Below are 15,559 nucleotides of genomic sequence, written 5' to 3' on the forward strand. Positions count from 1 at the left end.
TATTTCAGGTCGTTGTCTGCAACTGTTGACACTGGTGCCATTAATGCATTCTTAGAGAACTTGCTAAATCCCATTACTTTGTGTTGGATAAAATACATACTTCATGTTGTTAGTTGCCATCAAGTCAATATTGACTCATAGTGATTTTTTTGAGATAGTTTTCCTGAATAGCGTCTTGTCCTCTGTCTGGTGACTAATCATTGCTGAAATGGCATTCATGAAGTTTAGTTGTATCACTTTAGTATTGGTATGAACACTAATCTTCTCCAACCAGTTAACCATGATGCTATCTTCCAAATATCCTTGTAAAACCTTGTGTGTATTGTAACAGCTGCATTTTCATCCCCCCTTTCATGAAGAAGCTCAAGACAGCATACATTGTACTCCTCTCCTTTTGTTCACCATAACCATCCTGAAGCATGGATTGGACTGAAAGAGTAATGAGCCTAGAGTAGTGATGGCTAACCTTTTTGCCATTGTGTGCCAAAAGTGGGAGAAGCAAGGGGGATCGGGTGCGCCCATGCCCACATCCATAATTCTATGCGCCCCGCCCCCACGCATGTGTGCACGACCCCCCCGTGCTTCCCCCACTTTTGCATGTGATGGCACAGTGGGCCCGGTGTTCGGTGCCCCTTCCCCACACAGGCAAACACACAACCAGGCACGCCTGCCAAGATTTTATTAAGCAATCAGCCTAGAAACCCTTGCAGATAAGAGTTTTGGCAGTAAACTGCGAAATGCCTGCCAAGCCAGTTTTCACTCACAATCAGCAAGAGAGAGTTTATTCTCAGTCCAGTTCAGTAGCAAAAAGTAATCCACGAAGCAAGAGTTAGCCAAGGTCCAGTCCAAATATGCACAAGCCAGATTTCAGGTAACGCGATGTGACTCTCAGGTTTTTAATTTTGACTGTCACAAACCTTGAAGAGCAATCACACCCACTTTTATTCCTTGTGGGGTGTGGCTCAGTGACTCAGCTCAATCTCTGGCCCTCCCACGCCTCTTTCGTTGCTGCGCACGCTTCTCCCTCTGACACTGCCTGGGATCAAGCCAGGATTCATCATCCTCACTCCCCATCTGTTGTTGTTCCGATATGCTTTCCTCCTGGCATATCCCAGGCTGTTCCTCTTGGCCTTCAGATGGAACCTGAGGCATTGCCAGAGAGGAGGGTCCTGGAGAGGGAGGCCTTATCAGTTCCTCCCCATCACCTTCTGAGTCCTCTTCCTCTGTTAGGACAGGCTCGGGAGTTGGGGTCACAACACCTGGTAGCCCCGTTTTTCACTCTCCCTAGGCTCCAGAGCCTTTCTAGGAGCCTGGGGAGGGCGAAAACTGCCTCCCCCCCCGAGGCCCCCCAGAGGATGGAAACGGCCTGTTTGCCAACTTCCAGTGGGCCCAGAAGGCCTGAAAATCAGCTGACTGGTGTGCACATGTGCACCAGAGCTAAGCTCGCATGCCCACCGATATGGCTCTGTATGCCACCTGTGGCACACCTGCCATAGATTCGCCATCACAGGCCTAGAGTCACCCAAATTCTGTGGATGGTTTTGCAAATGATCCAGATAGAAGATAAGCAAGTTGGTCTCTTCCTTAAGCCATCTCTGGGGCAGATTTTTAATTTACCCCAACTTCAGAGACATAATCTGTCACTCAATCCAAAATCTGACACCCAATGGTTCTTTTCTAGTTACTAGATTTGCTTTGGAAGCACCTACCAAGGCACTTCCAAGTTGAAAGGATCAGCCGATGGCATCACCTTTATCCAGGGTATGCCTGAGAGGGCTCCTTTCATGTCCTTGTTATTTTCCCCCCAAAGTGGTACCTATTATCAACTTGCATTTTGCATGTTTTCAAATTGTTAGGTGGGCAAGAGCTGGGACAAATGGATGGGAGCTCATTTCGTCATTCAGCTGATGCTCCCTCAGCTGAACTGCTGAGCCACTTCTACCTTATATAAGTGAATTAAAACTAACACTGCCACACAGTGTGCAGTAGTGGGATCGGAAAATGTCAAGGTGACCCCTTCAAGCTTCTGTTCTAAAGCAAGTTCTGGAAATACAAAAAAGACAAGTATTTTTCTAGTCTTTGAGGGCTGAGCTTTGCATTAGATGCCTAATTATGCATCCTTAAGCAATACAGAATAGCAACAGCTGAATGTCTGTTTAGTGCTTTTAGTCTTCAAAAGGCATATACTCTGAGGGTTTTTTTTGTGTGTGTTTTTTTTTCTTATGAAAGTGACCAAGGAAGGTAAGTCATATGGCATCAGTCAAAACATATTAATTAACACTTACATCCAGCAGGAATATTCTCTCATTTTCAAGACAAAATGGATCCATTAAAATGAAGTAACAAATAAATAGGCTGATTTAAATATTAATAACCAGATGCCACTGTAAAAGGCCAATATCCAGTTCTTTACAGCTTTTAAGGCTTTATGTAAGTCATGTTATCTTATTTTTCCAAAATAGCCATTGTTTCACCAAACCAAAAGGTATGAAAAGAATCAGACTGGGATATTAATTCTTTGTGCCAAAGGCAACTTGGATATAACTGTCAATCATTGCAAGCTTTCAGTGAAAGAAATGCATAGGATTGCATTCTGGTTTCAGAATTTATTCCCCCATCTGAAGGAAAGTTAAATTGGATGGAACAGGCTAGTTTTGGGGTAATTGCACCAATGGGAATATGCTATCTGCTGCAGATATCAATTGTGCTGGTTTATCTCAGCATTCTTAGTTTTTGGTTATCAGGAGTTGCTTCCAATAAATGAGCAAGTGCAACTGAGAGACAATAACTGAAAGTCAATTATCCGACATGAATACAACAGTACTTATATTGAGTAGTATAGCAGGGAAGCTTTTTCTCATTGTTCCTCCAGCTGTTACTTTAGATAACGCTTTAATTTCAAGCTGTCAGCTGGATGATTTTCCTGACTTAAACTTCTTCAGGATTCTCCCCCCGCACCACTCCCCAGGCATTGACAAATTGTCCTAGTGAAAGATAGAGGTGCTAGAAAATAAATATTAGTTTTCTAGTAGAGAGGTTTCAGTGCCTAGTTGGATTAGAAATCTTGTCCCTGATATCTCCTATCCTGCGGGACAATCTGAATGCACTTACTGTAGGTTTGGATCAGTGGTGAATTCCAATTTTTTTTACTACTGGTTCTGTCGGCGTGGCTTGGTGGGTGTGGTGTGGCTTGGTGGGCGTGGCTTGGAGGGCATGGCAGGGGAAGGATACCGCAAAATCCCCATTCCCTCCCCACTCCTGGGGGAAGGATGTTGCAAAATCTCCATTCCCACCCCACTCTGGGGTCAGCCAGAGGTAGTATTTGCTGGTTCTCCAAACTGCTCAAAATTTCCGCTACCAGTTCTCCAGAACCTGTCAGAACCTGCTGGATTTCACCCTGGTTTCGATGCTAACTCAGGTTCAGCCCAATGTTGTTTCAAGAAAAAACTGAGAAGAAGGAGGAAAGAGAATCCTCATCATTCAGAGGATGTGACGTATATGACTTTCATCTCTCTTTAACCATAGCTTGTTCTGGGTTTGAAGAGACCATGCACAAAATGCCCATTGTGGCACTTGTTCATCTCTCTTTCTGATGATGTTTTTCAGATCTCTCTATTGAATCTCTTTCGTTAGAATCAAATGTTTCCAGCCAACAGCAGACGAAGTGGAAACTCCATTTTCCCCATCCAACAAGTGTAACTAAAAGTCATCTTAACTATGCTGTGCTCTCTGGTCACCTCTGTTTAAAATAGCTCATCATGTATTCTGTCGCATTGTGTTGTATACATTGTGCTGCCAAAGGAAATTCAAAAGGGCAGTTGTAAATGTCACCTATTCTGTGCAATATTTCATCAGCTCTGCTTCTAATTTTCTTCTTTTGGCACCATGTGCCTTTTCTTCCCACTCAACAGAAGGTTTCTTGTGGGGAGATTTCAAAGATGTGTTAAATCATGATGAGCATGACTCCATCTATCGTCAGCATGAGTCACTATAGCACCGAGCTACCCCACTGTGTAAATGCCACCAACATCTAAAGGTACAGCTGCCACATACTTGACAGACAGTTGGATCAATTATTTTTGATAACAACAATTAATATGTACATGGGAGGGTTGAAAGATGATGGAAGCAAGGATATATGTGTGTGTACACACACACACTCACTCACTCACTCACACACACACCTGAATCTGAATTCCTTAGTCATCATGGCTATGGTGGTGCAGTGGTTAGAATGCAATATTGCAGGCTAACTCTGCCCACTGCCAGGAGTTTGATCCTGACTGGCTCAAGGTTGACTTAGCCTTCCATCCTTCTGAGGTCAGTTAAATGAGGATGCAGATTGTTATTGGGGGCAAGAGGATGAGTCTGTAAACTGCTTAGAGAGGGCTGTAAAGCACTGTGAAGCAGTATATAAGTCTAAATGCTATTGCTATTGCCCAAAAGAAAAAATAGGGAGCTGGAATGGGTTCCTTATATTTGCAACTTCAACCCAACCCACCTGTTACTAAAAGGGTAGGCTAAATGCTAATAGGAATCTTAAATCACAACAACTCTTTTTCTAGGGAGATTTCCTCTTTCTGTTGAAGTAACATTATTTATTTTGGCTTAAAAAAAACACTGTTAAAATAAAGTTGTAAATTGCTCCTGCATCTATTGCCTTGAGCTCACTGAATAACATTTTGTAACCTCAAAAGTGAAAGGATGCTCCAATAGATCAGACAATTAAGTTACTAAGTAATCAAACATTGTAAGTTATGTATGTAATGATAAAATAGCACAAGGCCCAGTATTGTTCCCTCATTATATCCACCACCTACATGAAAATCTATCCCTAAATTAAACGATTTGCCATTTTCAAGGAATGGGATCAATCTGAAGCAATTATCTTTCATTTCATAAAGCTCTGCTTTTGCCTCTATCTCTCAGACTTGAATGCATGTTGAAAGATACCTCTATGTGGCCTTCATTTTGTTTATTTACCAGAATGAACAAAATTTTAGCCTAACTCTAGGTTGATTCCTTCTCTAAACATTCTGATTATTATGCAGTTTGCCTGAAGCCTACCAGAGCAAAAAGAATGAATTCACAATTAGTCTTTTTTTTAATGGCTCAGTTTAGAACAGTGATGGCTAACCTTTTTGCTGTCACATGCAAAAAGTGGGGGGAGTGTGGGGGGGGTTGTGCGCGTGCGTGCCCACACCCATAATTCAATGCGCCCCACCCCCCTGCGCATGCATGTGTGACCCCCCCTTGCTCCCCCCACTTTTGGCATGTGATGGCACGGTGGGCCCGGTAGTCCCATTTTTTGCCCTCCCCAGGCTCCAGAGGCTTTCTAGGAGCCTGGGGAAGGCGAAAATGGCCTTCCCCACCCCCCGGAGGCCCTCTGGAGGCCAGAAACAGCCCGTTTTCCAACGTCCGGTGGGCCTGGAAGGCCGGAAAATCAGATGGTTGGCACGCAGATGCGCGCTGGAGCTGTGCTAGGGCAACGCTTATGTGCCCACAGATATGGCTCCGGGTGCCACATGTGGCACGCGTGCCATAGGTTCGCCATCACAGGTTTAAAACATGGTACAATGTAGATCTTGTGCATACTATAACATTTTACTGAACTGAGCTCTGATTCTTTCATACTCTGCTAGAAAAAATGGTATCCTTGGTATTCCATGAACTGTTTAAGGATAATAAAAATAACTGTGCCTCTTCTGTACATTACATACCACATCTATCCAACTGTCTGCCTCTTCATCCATCCATCTGTCTTTCTTGTCATTTCTTCCATACTCACTCTAATCACTTTATTTTATGCTCCATTAAAAAAAGTCTATTTAAACAATTGAAGAATAGAGTAGTAAACTGATAAATGGTTGCCTGGCCTGCTGTTGTCTCTTTAAGAGACATTTTATTCAAATCTATTGGTGAATTAATCCTAGTTTTAACCTTCTGTTTATGTTTGATAAAGACTTATTTTCATTATCTGAGTTTAGCAACAGAGCTGTTTTCTCCTGAGACAAGCCCTTGGTCTACCTAATCCAAAATTATTTCCTATTATTGATAGGAATTCACCAAGGTATCAGACATGATTTGCCCCAGCCTTGCCACTTGAGATCTTTTAAATGGAAACAATGAAATCTGAACCTTTTCTATATATTCAGTGAATGGAAATTACCTTAACACTGGGATCAACCTTATTTGGAATAAGCAATAATCCCTTCCAGGATTAATTAGTTCTCTCACTTGGTGCTACTTTTACAAACATTTATGCAAGACAAGACATAAAGACAAGACAAACATTTATGCAACGTGTATATATCATTTCCCTATCTTAAGCTCTTGCTGGATTTTAAAAATGTGATTTTGCATCCAAATATTTTTATGGCCAATTTTGCATAGAGTAAATTTGCACTTTGATAAGGCATTTTTAAAATTCTCATCACATTCTAGAGTCTTCTAAATGTGAAAGAACTTAATTTTGCCTTTGTATTTGTTTGCATTGTAGTGCTGTAAGGTAAAAGAAGGTGATTTTATAAGATTGAAAAGATATTATGTATTTAATATTTTTAAACATCAGATCCATGTAAAATTTATTTCTTCCAGTTCAGGTAATAACTTTTGGTAAATTATCTTGGCTGCTGCCACTGTGTGACAGCTACTTTATATAAAGATTTTGAGATTATGCACATTTGAATATTAGTAATAAAATGTATTTGGCATTTGAAAGCTATGCATTTCCTCGACAGAACCTATATCTGCCATAATTCACAAGTTGTCAGGTTAAGCCTTGCTATGTTTATTATGGCGACTACATATTTTATGTATCCATTTTGTCACCTAAATCAACACGTTATCCTATTAATATTCTTAAGCATCTAACTATTTGATATCAAATGACTAGCCAAAAAATATAGAACTGTAACCTGAAGGAAATGGTATACTTACATAATTAGCAGCCAAATCTGGATGAAGATAATCAATTCCTGCAAAAATCAACAGCCGTAATAAACCATAAATACTGTATATTGAAGGAAAAAATAGTAGAACTCATGATGTTTTGAATAGCTGTGAAATCCATTTACTTTGTAGGTAAGCATATCACAAGTCAAACATGGGCCTTAGGACTTCTTATATAGGCTAACAGTCTCGGTTCAGAAATACGGTGCAAATTTGAGACACAGAAATTAGATTTACTGATAAAATAGTTTAAGCTTACAGTTGGTCCTAATTTATCAAATAGAGTCTTACAAAGCCAACAGTTTCGACAAAATTAAAGATCTCAGTGAATTTAAACTGGAAATTGTCACTTAGCAAAATTCACAAGCCACAATGATGTCAAAATGATAAGCCATTGTGCCATGATATTATCATATAAATGGTACAATTATGCAATGATGGCATGACTTCTAACTAAAGTACTTAAATCATTTTATTTGCATGCTAATCTCATGATGATATTTGTCCTCCTGCCCATGATTTAATGCCAAATTTATGATACAGATAACAATCATAACCTCCATAGTACCGTTCTCACCATTTTTCATATCATCAGTTCTATAAAACACCAATAGTCATTATTACTCCTTTTTCCTTAGGAACTACTTTTCTGTATATCTTGACTTGGCCTACAGTCATCAGGGCATTAGCTTCCTGTTTCTGAAATGGATACTGTATTCATCACAAGTTTTTCCATTTCCTAAAACACTGTGAAGGGTATAGAGAAGAACTGCTACCTTTTGCCCTCATGTCATTACTGCTTCTTTTATTAGTCAAATTACTCCAAATTAGTCAGTGTACAGAATTATTGAAAACTGTTGAACATAGATCATCAGATATTTGCTAATGCCAATCCAAATATATGTGGTCAATATGATCTCTCAGAAATTTTTGTAGCAAGGGAAAGAAAACTGCACAATAGCCATTTTCAAAGAAAGCTGCATTTCCTAACTATTTTGGGAAACCCAGTGCCCATTCTAGTAGATGTTTTAGACTGTGATTCCCATAAATCCCTTGACATCGGTTATAGTGCCTGTTATTTATATCCGTTGTAAACCAAAGCACCTGATGTACATGAGTTATCTATTCCTTCTGTAAGATTGATTGTGAATTGGATCATTCTCAGTTTATGCTTTAGAGAAAAACCATTACGTTTTTTGTTTTGATAAAGAATTTAACATTTAGCTGCATCAACCTTCATCTGTAAAATATAAACTACCTTCCATTAAAAACAACTGTATTCCACTAAATGCATTTTCCTTGTTGATTAGCAAATATGCAGTCTATTTCAAGCCACCAATAGATAAAAGCAAATCTCCTCCTCCTGCTCCTCCTGCTCCTCCTCCTCCTCCTGTTTTTAAACAAAATTCCTGCTCTGGAAAAGAAAGTAAATGTTTTACTATCTATGTAGATGCATTGAGAAGACTTGATTGGCTAAATCTGCAAATGCACTTGGTTTTTGGTCATCACACTTCACCAGCTATTTAGGCTTATGGGAAGACAGAATTATTTTCATGTATTCAGAACATGGGGCATCTCTATATGTGCAGTTTCAGCTCCCCATCTACACTCCAGCCTCATTTTAATACAGTACACTTACCAGGTATGTATAAAACTGAGATGATGAAAAGAACCAGCAAAAGGTAGTAGATCTACTGAAAGCAATCTTTGGTCTGAATTCACCAAAGATTGCTTATAAATCAGAAAACAAACTTGCATAAAGGGACATCTTCAGGGTGTGATAAAAAATGTCAAGATGGCAGCTTCAACAGCTTTGGGCTTTGATTGCCCTGTTATTCCCTGCAGATTGTCTGTCCTCTGCTAGAACATGTATAAAATCAAAGTTAGATCAAATTATCTGAGGTAGAAAATCCCATGGGAGATTCTTCTTGGGATTATTATTCAAAGTATTTTGGATCTGAAAAACTCTACTTCAAGTTTGGAATTCTCCTTGTTTAGTGCAACATTATTGTTTTGAGGATGGAAAGATCTGTTTTGATCATGGGAATATTTGAGCTCGAAAAAGAAGTGTTTGATCTTAAAACACTTCCAGTTTTACAACATTCATAAGAGAGCTTTGGACTGAAAAAAAGGCTTTGAATTCACTTACATTTCAAAATGATTTGCACACTTTGAGGTTATTATTATATAACATCATTAATGTTGCCTAATAATACCATGGTAACAATCAGTTATGTGTTACCTTTTCTTTACATCCCAAATAATCTGCAAACTGAAGCATCCTATTAATTAAACGATCTCTGGAAGTATGTATCTGTTAATTTGCATATTGTTTCATAGCTGAGAAGCAGAATTTTGAATGCCTAAAATTGCAGCATGCTGACCAGAGAATGCATACAAAATCTGCTATCAATTTATTATTTGTATCAACAATGCCAATTAATATCTTCAGAATCAGAATCAGAATAGAGCTGGAAGGGACCTTGGAGGTCTTCTAGTCCAGCCCCCTGCTCAAGCAGGAGACCCTATAACATTTCAAAAAAGTGACTGTCCAGTCTCTTAAAAACCTCCAGTGATGAAGCACCCACAACTTCTGAAGGCAAGCTGTTCCATTAGTTAATTGTTAATTCACTGTTAGGAAGTTTCTCCTCAATTCCAACTGGTCCGGAATGCAGCCGCGCGGGTAATAATGGGGGCGACTCATTGTTCCCATGTAACACCCCTCTTGCACGAGCTGCACTGGCTCCCGGTGGTCTTCCGGGTGCGTTTCCAGGTTACCACCTTTAAAGCGCTCCATGGCTTAGGACCTGGTTATCTACAGGACCGCATTCTGCCACCGATTGCCTCCCACCGACCAGTATGCTCCCACAGAGAGGGCTTCCTCAGGGTGCCATTGGCCAAACAATGTAGGCTGGCGACCCCCAGGGGTAGAGCCTTCTCTGTGGGGGCCCCGGCCCTATGGAATGAATTGCCCCCGGACATACGAAGGATCCCTGACCTCCGCGCCTTCCATCGTGCTCTGAAGACCCTATTATTCCAGCAAGCCGGTCTGATGGGATAAAGGATTTTAATTGGGTTTTGATAGGGGTTTTAAATAACGATTTTAGCTGGGTGTTTTAAATTTGGCCAGTGATTGAATTATTTTAATTAAGTTTTTAATTTTTTTGTCTTGTATACTGTTTTTACCATGGCTGTTCATGGCCCTGAGTCCTTCGGGAAAAGGGCGGTATATAAATATAATAAAAGTAAAAGTAAAGTAAAGTAAATTCCAGGTTGCTTCTCTCCTCAATTGGTTTCCATCCATTGTTTCCTGCTCTCTGGTTCTTTGGAAAATAAATTGACCCCTTCCTCTTTGTGGCAGCCTCTCAAGTATTGGAATACTGCTATCATGTCCCCCCTAGTCCTTCTTTTCTCTAGACTAGCCAAACCCAAATCCCCTAAATGTTCCTCTTATGTTTTAGCTTCCAGGCCTTTATTCCAGAACATTTATTCTTTCAGATTATTTAGGCAAAGTGGCATATTTTCCATCTGAAACCATGTTATCTGCAGTATAGAAAATCATAATCAAATATTAATATGGTCTTCTATAGCAAGCTATAAGTGTGAAAGGACATTAAAAAAATATTTTTGAATGGCAGTGATGGCTGGAATAAAAATTGCATCTCCGTGAACAAATGTAATCTTTGTTCCCTGTAGCTAGCACAGCAAAATTTTGCAGACTTCCATTTTAAGGAAGTTCCATTTCTCTAGTTACTTATTATCCCTCTTGCACTGGTTTTGATTATAGCAGTTCTTTATAGAAATTTGCAAAATGAAAAAACAAACAATAATCCCAATAGCAAGGTATGCAGAGGCCTTCACTTTTCATCAAAGTTATTTTGGAAATTAGTTTTTTAAAAAATAAGATTGGTTACTTTCATTCAATATCTGTGTACTTGTTTTTAATCAGCAAGAGACAGGGAAAAAACAATTTGAAGACAAGGATTTAGGAACTGTTGATTTTGCACCTTACAGCAAGTTTTGCTTTCATATTATTAAGTAGTTCTAATAGGCAGCCTATAGAATAGATGATCAGGATTTAGGTTATTACTCCTCTCTGCTTGCAGAGACTTATAGTGGATTGAGGATAGATGTTCTGGATTGGCACATAGTTTGAAGACTGATTAGCTGCCCTGTCTTTCATCTTTGCTGAGATTCTAAACCATCAAAATGTGTTTGCACCATTGCTTAGCTCTGCTGAGTTTCCAACTGTTTTTTTTTTAATTATTTCATTCTAATGTCACCCTTGTTTATTCCATTCTACTTCCATGTCAGTTGGTATTTATAGCAGTCTAAAATATACTGCCACATAATTTCTCAGATTTGTGCTTTGATGTCAGTTATGAGAAATTGTGACATAATATGAAAGTGCAAAATTAATTGGATCTAATCTGCATTTAAATCCAGTAGGTGTGGGTCTGGATATTTTTGAACAAGGACTGATGATGATTTCTAATTCCTCAACAACCTTGTGTGGGTAAAAATCACGAGGACATCCAAAATAGATGGAATTAAGATTATAGAAAAGCTGTTCCTAAAATGGTACACATCAGTAACAATCTACAGTTAGATGATAGCAATTTGCAGTGTTTCCATTCTATGCTCGCCTTGTTCCCCACCCCCACCCCAATCCAAAAACATAAATGGGGAGATCTTGGACACAGAAAGTCTCAGTTGTGTTCAGTCACTGCAAAATGTAACTCTGCGGTTCCTCTGCGGACCCAAATAAAGGAGCCAGGGAATTGTGAGTCAAGTGCAAATGGATAATGCTATCGGTAGACAAGCAGCCTCATTTATCCAGTGGAGCATCAGTAGAGCAAGAATAGGTCCCTGGGGATTTGTTCAAGCATAGCAACTTTTCTGATTATTTTTAGCACTGTGAGGAAAAGCTTACAATGCAGGTTAAAAATCCAGCTCAGGTAAATGGAGGAAGGCATTAAAATTTCTTTCTTTCTTTCTTTTCTTTTCTTTCTTTCTTTTTAGAAACACATTGGGGAAACACACAAAAAGAACGTGGCAGTTAATTCAATATTTACTTCTGCTAGCCCTTTTCCTAATTAGTAAACTAAGGTGCTTTAACTAAATGCTTTCCAGTAGATTGGATTTAAGAAATTGTCATTATACACAGACTGTATCCAAAGGGAACTTTGTCTGGATGATGATTTGTTAGTAAAAAATATGACTGAATATCTTCTAAGGTTTTTAATTAACATTCCAAAATGTTGAAGGAAGTGAATAATGGAGTGAGTTTTAATGTTAAATTGCATTCCTTGTTACAATAAAGGGTGAAATTTACAAGAGAGTCACAATGTTTTAGTTTTCACTTACCATCATCCATAATTCCTATCGTTACTCCTTTTCCTGTGTAGCCCAGCTCCCAGGCTTCAGCCACATTTAAATCAAGGCCAGGAGTCCCATCTGCTTGCCCAGTGTTGATCTAATGCATCACATTTTGAACAAAAAGCATAAGAGACTAATTTGCTTGGCACAAAGCAGAATGTTTACATCCACTGAGATTCCTTCTGATTCATCCGCCACCAAATGGCCTTCATTTCCTTGGAAATGCAGCCCAAAAAGAGGCACAAATTCATAAATACTAACATAAAATGTGGATCTCATTTAAGTCACAATGCAAGAGGCTTAATAGATTTCATTGTTTGATGGATGCCACTGCTGTAGTGGGGTGCTATTTGAAATGCAGTTTGAATGGCACAACTCAACAATTGATCTTATGAAGTATAAGGAAATGGCAGAGTCTCAGTTCTTCTTGGTCCAAAACATCTGGTGGATGAGGAGAATGAGACTATAATAAAAAACACTCTTTAAAGCTAGCTTGGAACTCAAATACTTTTCTCTTTGAGAAGGAAAATACAATATTCATTTATGTTTTGCCATAAAGTAGGATTATGTTGCTGAGAATTTTAAGTCTCATCAGACAGAAAAACGCATTTGCTATCCAGATAGCCATGTCTTAAAATGTGGCAATTCAGTTGATCTTTCATTCAAACAATTTAAATTTCAAATTAAATAAGTATTTGTTATAACCCCACGGGATACTTTCCTTTAGAATTTGCAGCAATCCAACCAGCACACAAGTAAATAATTCAGTAGGTTTCATTTATATAAGAAACTTCTTTGTATACAATACCATACAGCAGAAGCCAGAACCAAAACTCAGAATCCAGAAGTACAGAATCAATGAACACAGAAGCTATAGAATCACAGAAGCACTCATATATATATATATATATACAGATCAATGAACCTAAGTCACGCCCAGGCTCCGAGTCGTCTGGGTCACCAAACAGTCCTCATTGGCTGACCTGTTACCATGTCTATTCCAATTAATGAACCCTTATATACTGACATTTCCAACCAACTCATTCATTAAATATCAAATTAACACATTAAAAAAAGCAGCATAGCAATCTGCATTAAAATAATCATGAAAGCCAGATCTGATATGCAAAACTCTAGAGTAGTAAAATCAAGGGCAAAGTAAAAATAGAGAAGAACAGTTTTAAATGCATTGTGCCATGACCCAGGACCAAAAGCCCACTAGCCACTGATGCTCTTCTGAATTGGCTTTCTATCTTAGATCCATTGTGACACACAGGAATGTTGCTGCTGCATTGTGACTTGGAAGACTACTATTTAGCCTCTTCGAATTAGCAGGAAAGGTTGAGGAACATTCCTTAATATTTTCCTCACTGTTCTTATTGCTTACCTCCTCATACATCTACTAAGAAGAAGCTGTTATAAAAACCAGACTCTAGATGGGCACTAAAAGAAAAAGTTATCTATAGCCTTCAAAAGACAAAGCTTTCAAAAGACTTTCCTGGCCTAGATGTAAAACCATGTCTTTATTCTTGTTCACCATCTTTCCTTCTGGTAGATAGGCAGCCATATGTATTTGATAAATAAACACAAACAAATGGAATAAATTCAATCTGTAATTACATAGTTGCTAGCTTCAAGCAGATATGTGGAACTGGCCATGGTCCTGAATTACTATATCTAATCTTTTCCGATTGCTGCTATGGGTCTTGCTTCATAGCCTGAGCCCTTATTTACAGTGGACATCAAAATTCTCATTTGAACAGGACACACTGATTTATTATAAGGATAAAAATTGTGCTTTCAAGGAAATTTGTGATTTAGGGATAATCTATATATTAATTATCCCAGCAATGTAATCCTTGTTCTCCTATGGATATATATAGTAATATTTAGATATGTGCAAGCAAGAAACTTAACCCTCTTAAAAAGCTAGTTTAAAAAGTGGCATATTCACTCAGTGGAGTCAGTTATCACCAGGACTGGTGTAAGAGAGTTACAGTTAATGTAGCTGCAATTGGGTCAGTAAAAAATGTGGCAGGTAGAAGAAGGCTATGGAAAAATAATCTGAGTCCACAGAAGCAAAGAGTTACCTGCATCTGTCAATCTGCCCTCAAATCACACCATTGTTTGTCCCTGACCAATAGGGTTTTTGAGCAGGGAGATCTACTTACAGGCTAGCACACCTCTACATTAGCCAGTATTTAGATTGAATTGATAAATTTTATATGGGCTCAATCTATCTTTTATCCAGTGCAGTACAAGTTAGCCAACAGGCAGACTGGCTGCCATGGTTTTCAAATGGCCAGATCACTTGAAATTTTATGCAGTTCTGTATCAGCCAAATGTTATATTGGACCAGTGAGATAATTGGCCCACATTGGCTCAAAGATGGCAATTCTCCTAAGCAGACTATTACTGCATCCTGTCAGTTCAAAGGTATATTTCCTATATTGCATACAATTTCTTCATCCTGGTCCTCTCCCTTTATCCCTTTTTTTCAGGGACCCATCTGCAGTATTAATCTAGTAGCTCCATGTTGGACAGGGAAGGAAGGGGAGGGGAAGGGAAGGGAACTCTCAATCCCAACTGCGGTGTGCCAACTGAAATTTGATGAAGAAATCCAGCTAACTTATCCATACCAACTTTCTTGATTTAAAATTTCCCAAGACAATACAGGGGGCTTTAAAAGAGCTTACAATTTGCCAAAAATAACTAAATTATATTTCAGAATCATTCCATTGTTGTATTCCAAGTTCTGTCTGAGGGGCTCATATTAGGCAATACATTCTCCTGCTGTGAAGAAGGAAAGGGTTAGTCTGCTTACCAAGTACCACTGTTTTGTAAATAAAGGATCGTCCATGTTGATGACAATTTCATTGATGTTTCTGTAGCCTCTCTTCTTTCTCCCAAAACCTTCCTGCTGCACAACTTTCTTTACCTGCAAAAGTCAATTATATACTCCATTGGGACTTGTAAAAGAATATAAGTATTTTGGTTTACCTTATTTTACAATTAGAAGTGTAGGAGCAAGCATCCTAAAGAAGATGTAATTTTATTTTTGGTACATAGTTTGGCCCTATTCAGATGAACTCAAGAGGGCACAAGGAGAAGGTCAAAACCTGGGTTCAGAGATAACATATGCTAGCTGCTCCCTTTCCCACTGCCTGAATTATTTTATTATCTTACTAAAATTCAGCAGAATTCATGGTAGCTTGTGGCTTTTTTCCCT

The 15,559-nt window shown here is 38.9% G+C and overlaps 1 protein-coding gene across 1 annotated transcript in view; it reads right to left on the bottom strand.

Moving 5' to 3' along the window:
• The window catches only part of PCSK2 (proprotein convertase subtilisin/kexin type 2), a 115,628-nt gene that overhangs the window by 44,421 nt on the left and 55,648 nt on the right, over positions 1–15,559 (bottom strand). Inside the window, exons 3-5 of the mRNA XM_034432414.3 lie at positions 15,155–15,268; positions 12,319–12,427; positions 6,940–6,977 (exon numbers count right to left, since the gene is read on the bottom strand). Coding sequence (XP_034288305.1) covers positions 6,940–6,977; positions 12,319–12,427; positions 15,155–15,268 — 261 coding nt within the window. The remainder of the gene's footprint in view (positions 1–6,939; positions 6,978–12,318; positions 12,428–15,154; positions 15,269–15,559) is intronic.

The sequence above is a fragment of the Pantherophis guttatus genome, chromosome 1, assembly GCF_059756535.1.
Source record: "Pantherophis guttatus breed Tessera chromosome 1, ASM5975653v1, whole genome shotgun sequence".
Classification (NCBI taxonomy): domain Eukaryota; kingdom Metazoa; phylum Chordata; class Lepidosauria; order Squamata; family Colubridae; genus Pantherophis; species Pantherophis guttatus.